The 7,544-nt window shown below is 57.8% G+C and overlaps 1 protein-coding gene across 1 annotated transcript in view; it reads left to right on the top strand.

The window, feature by feature from the left end:
- MICAL3 (microtubule associated monooxygenase, calponin and LIM domain containing 3) overlaps positions 1–7,027 on the top strand; it is a 114,935-nt gene extending 107,908 nt beyond the window's left edge. Inside the window, 3 exon segments of the mRNA XM_045295900.1 lie at positions 4,540–4,639; positions 4,760–4,833; positions 4,911–7,027. Coding sequence (XP_045151835.1) covers positions 4,540–4,639; positions 4,760–4,833; positions 4,911–5,095 — 359 coding nt within the window. The 3' untranslated portion in view covers positions 5,096–7,027.
- The last annotated feature ends 517 nt before the right edge of the window (positions 7,028–7,544 follow it).

The following is a 7,544-nucleotide window of genomic DNA, read 5'->3' as shown; positions in this document are numbered from 1 at the left end:
TTTGAACTGTTCTTTTGTTTTTTTAATCATTCATTTTACTGGGGGCTCTTACAGCTCTTATAACAATCCATATATCAATTGTATCAAGCGTACTTGTACATATATTGCCATCATCATTTCCAAAACATTTTCTACTTGAGTCCTTGGTATCAGCTCCTGTTTTCCCCCTTCCCACCCTCGTGAACCCTTGATAAATTGATAAATTATTTTTGTTTTCATATTACACACCATCCACTGTCTCCCTTCACCCACATTTCTACTGTTCATCCCCCTGGGGCAGGAGGGTGGAGGGGGGCGCGTTGTACATCAGTTGTTATGATCGGTTCCCCCTTTCTCCCCCACCTTCCTTCTACCCTCATGGCATCGCTACTCTCATTATTGGACCTGAGGGGGTTATCTGTCCCAGATTCCGTGTGTGAAGAGCTCTTATCTCTGTACTATTTAACTTCTTCCCACAAACTTTTCCAAGTCTTGATAGCTGGTGAGCATTGGCCGGGTCATGACAGGGACACGGTTCTGGCAGTGGCTCTGTATTTAGGGGTCATCCAGGTTCTCTGGGTGGGGCAAGGGGTTTCCGCTCACCTACTAATTGGAAGGTTGGTGGTTTGACACCCCTGTCCTGCAGCCCTGGTACGACGGAAGAAAGGCCTAGAAGTGGGGCCCGTGAAGACCACACATGGGGCCTGGTCACCTGGAGTGAGTCAGTATTCGGCCGCTATTGTGTCATTTACCATTGGTTGATTTGAGCATCAGCACAGACTACAGACTCGCCCCCATTTCAGCACAGCAACCCTTCCTCCCTGGCCCAGGTTTGGCCCTGCCTGGATCAGCCAGGAAAGGGGACGTGGAGCCTGCGTGCCCTGAGACACACACACTCTCTGGCTCCAATTTAGAGGTGTCCCCTCAGACCTTGTTTCCTGAGCACAGAGTAAACTGTGAGGGACCGAAAAAGGAAAGGTGGGGGCGGAACCTGGCCCTTCTATTGAGGGAACAGAGGTGTTTTCCCGTACCCTGCTGTGGTCACCTGCCCTGCCACTGGAAGGCCCGTTCCTCCCCAGGCTCCACTGTCTCCTGTGTGTGTGCTCGTGAGTTCTGTGATGGCCCCTGCTCAGTTCCTCTCCCTCTTCCCTGAGTAGCCATCGGGTCTCCCCAAGGTCTTAGCCATGTCTCTCTCCACACTGTGTGCTCTCAGTGGCCCCCTCCGTGACGTGCCGGCACCATCCTGTCAGCTCACCCCTTTTGGTTGTTTAGTCCAGAGTGTGACAGCCCCGGTCCCGTGGCGGCATTGGCTCCTTCCATGGATGCCGGGGGGGGGGGGGGGGGGGGGGGGGGGTGTAAGTTACTGGACTGGTTGTATGTTGACCCAATGCCCCCCAGCCCAGAATTGATAACACTCTAGGGGCCAGAGCACCCAAACTGACCATAGGCTGGGGCGGTGCCTGCCTCCACAGGCTCAGATTCTCCTGTGGACATGGCAGCCTAGCGCTAGCAGGTCCCACCTCAGCCCGGAGCAAGAGACTGCCCCGAGCAAGGTCAGTTTCAACTCCAGCTCCTGTGATGATGGTGGTGTCTTAGAACGTTACACACTTGGGGACTCCCAGGGTATTACCTGCCCACCTAGACAAAATATTGACCACAAGGCTGCACGGAGGTAGGGAGACCAGTCCAGGGGCCTTAGGCACTTGAGGGGGGGGACAGGAGCCCACGGCCTAGAGGACTGGGCCACCATGCGGAGCTGCACACATTGCCCCGCTATCTGCCCGCCACGATGGGACTTGATGTGTGTCTTCTTTGGATGCCCCTTGCTCCTCTGTTAAGCCCCCAGGCCCTCCCCCGCAGCCCCGCCCCAGGACTGCGCCCAGTGCCTGGTCAGCGCGTGCTCAGTTTCTTGCTGAACAAGCACTTGATTCATCTTGTAGACTTTGTTTCCCTTGTTTCTGCTTCTCCATCTCTTGTGTTTTTTTCCTTTTCCTCCTGTTGTTCCTTTCTCACTTTTTATGCTTTTTGTCCTCTGCTTGTTTGTTTTTGTTTCGTCCTTTATTTCACCTTCTCCCTGTCCCTCTCCACTTCCAATTTCCTCCTCCTCCTCTCTTTCTTCCTCCCTTTTTGTGTCTCCGTTTCCTCCTCCTCCTCCTTGTTTGGTCCTTTTCGAAGTTGAGCCCAGTGGCGGGACTCCGCGGCGTAGACCTCTCTCCTTCTGCCCTTGCTGTGTCCATGAAGGTAACGTAACTCCACCCCACGTCCTCCCCACTGCCTCTGAGGGGCTTGTAGCAACATGAGTCACACAGGGACCCGAAACCCAGCGGTTCCTCTTGCTCTTTATCCCTCAACACCTGACAACCCTGTTACAAAAAGCACATGTCTGTGGCAGTTTCTTACAAGGTACAGTATCCCTGTGACTGGCGGAGGGGAGGCCTGGGAGCAGAGCGAAGCAGGCCTACAGGGATGGCAGAGGGATGGGACTGGGCTTTGGCAGAGCTTCCTACACGATCGCCCTGCCTTGTGTGGAGGCCTTTATGCCTCAGATCCAACACCAGCTAGAGGGGCCAGGGGCACAGGGGAGGACGCTCCTGCCTGTGCAGCAGTCATTGTCCGGGCGGAGTCAAGGAATACTGTCCTTAGGAAGACTGGGCTACACAAGCGCCTCCGAGTTCTTGTACACAACAACCCCGACCGACAGGCAAACTTCTCTCCCTCGTGTCTTGCCGAGTGTGTGCCGCGTGTGTTTGTTTTGGTTTTGTGTTTTCGGTTTGTCTGGTTTGAAGTCTGTGGTGGTGCTGAGACCGTCACAGAACAGGCATGTGGGGAGGGGGAGGGTCGTGTGGTCATGACTAACCCTTGCTAACCTTCCTCTGCTCTCCATGGCTCGCTCTCACATCGCCTCTCCCCTCCATGCCCCTGCTCATCGGCTGTGAACAGTCTCCACCATAGCTCCTGAGTGGCGTCCGGATGTCTCCTGGTGGGGCTTCTTGCCTTGCCACACGGGGAGGCGGGGGAGCCCTCCCAGGGCACTGGACAGCTTGCATGCGTCCGTCAGGGCTCCATCTCACCTGGGCACGTGGGCACACTGTGCAGAGACTCTCCCAGAGGAATGCATGGCACTAAGCCGGGCTGCTCCATTGGGTTGGGTGAGGAGAGCTGGCAATGACGTGCACTCCCCAGGGCCAGGGAGGCGCTGCAGGCCAGGAGGGAAACCTGTCCATCCAAGCAGGGCTCAGGGACAGGGCTCCCCTGGGGCAGCAGAGCTGCAAGGTGCCAGGGGCGGGACACAGACACTAACCTCTGCTTGTGTGACTGGGACGCAGCTCTGCCTCTCCAGACGGTGGCTTGGGCATTGTGTGTGCAGCACAGAGTAAAGAGCCCGGGAGGAGAATGTAGGCAGCCTGATGACGTGAGGAGACATCAGAGAGAGAGACTCTTCCAGGGGTTTCTGCACTCAGCCTTCACTGAGACGGAGCATCCAGTTACATGGCATCAAATGAGAGGGGCTGGAAGATTGCTTACTCCAAAGCTGCCAACCTGGGGCCCATGGATGGACTTCGTGATGTTCACCAACACCTTGAAACTCGATGTAGATCCTTTCAGAAAGGGTTTGTGACCCAGAAACTTGTCACCCTTGGAGCCTTAAGCAGGGCCACACTGGTGTCAAGCTGGCTGGTGCTTCAAGGAGAAGAGTTTTTTCCCTCCTCGGTGGCTCCTTGCACCACAAAGTCCTTCCTTCCATCCAGCCTCTCACTGCAGTCGGGCCACTGCCGAGGGAGGTGGGGGCGGGCAGGGGCACCATGGCATACCTGCACCACACCAGCACCGGAAAATGTGGTTGGGGTGGATCAGAGCAGAGTGCCAGGCCTGGGGTGCTTCCCTGCCTCTGGTGGGAAGCCTATAGGGCCCCCCTCCCCCAGCAGGCACATGCCATGCACATCATGCAGGACCTGCCGGGACCATATTGGGCAAGAGGCCGAGGCAGACACAGGTGGAGGAAGGGGGCACCTTCCTAGTGACTAAGCGTGAGCATTAGTGACCACAGAGGGGCAGGGCCGTAGCTCAGGGAAACCGAACTCCTGATCAACACGGGTGTCGCTTCAAACGCTGCTGGACAAAGTGCCAGGTAGACATTCCATTTACTGCCCTGAGGCCTAGAAAGTAGCCCGTGCTCGATAGATAGAGAATGGGGAGGGGAACAGAATCCTCACACCAGGCCAAATCAATCGGAGACTTGCTGAAAGGAACGCATCGGGCAAGGGGGTCAGGGAGCCTGAGGGGACACACCAGGCGGTGAGGAGTAGGCAGCCACCACTGACCAGGGCATTCACGGAGGGGCAGGTGGGGAAGAGCAGGCCTCAGAGAGACCCTGGGGGTAGGTGCAGTGCCTGGGGCCAGTCATTTGTGCCCTGTGCCCATGTGCTGTAGGCAAACTCGGCCTGGCGTGGGAGTGTTCCCGCAGCATCTTGCTCGGCTCTCTTTGCACATTTGCCCAGTGTGGTGGTTGCTGGCAGCCCAGTGGATGGCGGCCCCGCCTGACCGCCCTTCTCTCTGCAGGCATGGGCAAGAAGGACGACCCCAAGCTGATGCAGGAGTGGTTCAAGTTGGTGCAGGAGAAAAACGCCATGGTGCGCTACGAGTCGGAGCTGATGATCTTGTAAGGGGTCTGCCTGTCACAGAAGGGGCGTTGGCCCTGACTGGTTTGGTGGGGTGAGGGGGCTTGGGCCGCAAGTCACCGCCCTTTGTTGTCTCCCCGCCCCCGCCCCCGCCCCCTCAGTGCCCGCGAGCTGGAACTGGAAGACCGGCAGAGCCGATTGCAGCAGGAACTGCGGGAGCGGATGGCGGTGGAAGGTACGCGGAAGAGGGTGCTGGGTGTGGGGGCCTCTCCCCGACCCTCCAGCCCGTGTCAGCATCTTCGCTCCCCACAGATCACCTGAAGACGGAGGGCGAGCTGTCCGAGGAGAAGAAGATCCTGAACGAGATGCTGGAGGTGGTGGAGCAGAGGGACTCCCTGGTGGCCCTGCTGGAGGAGCAGCGGCTCCGAGAGAAGGAGGAGGACAAGGATCTGGAGGCCGTCATGCTGTCCAAGGGCTTCAGCCTGAACTGGTCCTGAGTGCTGCGCGCCTGTGGCTACTCGTTTGCCGGCTTCCGCCCATCCGGCCTGGCTGCCCGGTTCTCCAAGCCCCTGGGATTCCAGCATCAGAGAAGGCCCGGTACTTCCCCAGAGTTTGCGCTCGGATGTCCATGTGCCTCTGGAGAAGCGAGGGCGGAACCCTCAGTGGATACGCCTCGCCTGGGCCTCTCAGCCTCGTGCGGGGAGAGGCGGGGAGCGTGCGCCGGACCTAGGCGGACGAACCACACACTCGGACGCAAAGCCACCGCCGCACGGGTCCCCTGAAGCGCCACCAAAGAAACGGAAGCAGCCCTATCCTGAGGGAGCTGGGCCTGACCGCCCAGGGTGACGCCCCCTGCCTTGAAGGGGGAGCAGAGGGCAGGGTGCCCAGGTTCATTATGCAAGTGAGGGGCAGGAAGGAGGGGCTTATGCCCGCACCGCACCGCCACTGGACCCGGCGTGGCACGCCCGGCATCCCTGGTGGTGGCCCAAGGCCTGTGTACTGCTGTGTTGTGCTTTTAATTCACACCATGTCGACACTGGAAAATTCTGACTTTGGGTGGGGGCGGGTCAGGCCCTGCATTTCAAAGACACCCCACCTCCCCCCGCCCTGGCCATGCTTCACGCCACGTTGGGCAGGGGTTCCTCTTTCTCTGGCGGTTTTTCCTGTGTTTGCACCTTGAAATGAAGCTGATGGCCTGACCACGTCCTCAGCCGCTTCGGACCCTTTTTATCAATTAACTTATTTTTTTTTAATACTTGAAGAGAAGCAGTTTCATTTTTATATCTTTACTAGAGACACTGATCGCCTGGCCCCGGGCTGTAGGAGTGAGGGAGGTTCGTGTCCCTGTTCTGTCCTGGGGGGGAGGGGGGCTGACCCAAGACTGAGCGTGCGTTCAACCCGTGCCCCTATTTATTATTCTCCTCCCTCGCGTTACCCACCTGGGGGTCGCTCACAGCTTTTGTGGACATCGCGCCCACCCCCCTCCTCCTCCGTCCCACACCGTGCCCGCCAGACGTGGATCTCTGGGCCGCTCACCTGCCGAGAACACGCTTCAGCCGCGGTGGGGGCCGAGCCAAAAGGCAGAGGTGTGGCTTTTGCCTCCCTGTGGGAACCCCGGCAGGAGCCCACTTCTGCTTTCCGGTGCCTCGCTTGTGGGTAAGGCCTCATCTGGATTGACAGGACTTGGGTGAGACCTCATAATCGGCCTGGTTGGTGGCCATCCTTCGTCCTAGTCTAAAGTGAGACCAGGCAGCCGTGCCCGTGTTGGAGCAGACGGGGGATTGACATTGGTATCACACAAACAAGCAAAGCCAGCCCTCTCTTGCCAAGGTGATTGCAGCCGTCATGGGGGCCAGCGTCCAACTTTTAGTTCGTTCCTTAAACCAAACTCCGCTCACTTCTCACGGATCAGCCAGAACCGGACTGTGTAGCACTCACCCCCTGAGGGAAACCATCGGGGGTCTGCTGTCGGCCAGCTATTGTCAGCAAGTGGCTAGCCCACGGGAGGATCCCCACCAGGACCAGACCAGCTGGCCAGCGGGGAGCAGGCTCCTGGTGGGAGGGGCCGTTATGGAGGGAGCCAAGGCAGCCCTGGAGCCTCCCAAGGGCAGGGTCCGCCGGGGTCCACGCGGACCTGGGCATTTCCACGGGAACCATACTGTGCCTCCACTTGAACACCAACGACAGAGGAGCAACAAGTCTGCGTGTTCTTCACCTTCAAAAGCTGCCGCCTCTCCTGTGAACGCCCAGGAGACATGCTGCTAAGCAGACATCGCAGACTCTGGCTTCTGCACTTCTGATTTCTGACAAGGCAGTCTCCATTTTTACTTTTTCTTAAAAAAAAGAAGAAAACAAAGGTGGGGTGGGAGGTATGGTTATAGATTCCATCTTCATCTCCCAGTCTTCCAATAAAATTGGGCTGGGGTGGACATCGTTGTGTGTGTGGCCTTTTCCCTAGCCTTGCCACCCCGGAGACACGCTGTGGCCAGTCAAGCCTCGTTGGGAGAGCTGCCAAGTTTCCCGGAGCTCCTCCCTGGCCCCTAAACAAGGAAGCAGTCCACAAGTTACTGATGACGGGTGATGGGCTGTCAGGGCCCTGTCTGCCCCTGACTGCTGCCAAACTCCACCTGAGCGTGTGGTAGCCTCAGGTGCCAAGTAGATCCCTTGTTTTTGACCCACGCCCCTTTTGTAGCCACTGGTTTGCAGTTGACCATAGAACTCGGTGACATGCTGCATGAAACACTTCCTAACTCTGAAAATGCACGCACCTTCCCCAGGCAAGTTCTCTTCCCAAGAGCCACGCCCTCTAGAAAGGCTTGGGGGCTGGGGGGAGTGTCCATCCAGGTATTCTGTATATAAATACGGGGGGTGGGGGGGGGGGGGGGGTGTCTGTATACACACACATCTACATAAAGAGTGCCAGCATTGTTTGGAGTGAGCCCAAAC

Source organism: Echinops telfairi, unplaced genomic scaffold (genome assembly GCF_000313985.2).
Source record: "Echinops telfairi isolate 266 unplaced genomic scaffold, ASM31398v2 ScPeMD7_6273;HRSCAF=7185, whole genome shotgun sequence".
Taxonomy (NCBI): Eukaryota; Metazoa; Chordata; class Mammalia; order Afrosoricida; family Tenrecidae; genus Echinops; species Echinops telfairi.
Note: the sequence above shows the minus strand (reverse complement) of the source record. Positions and strands in the feature narration are given on the sequence as shown.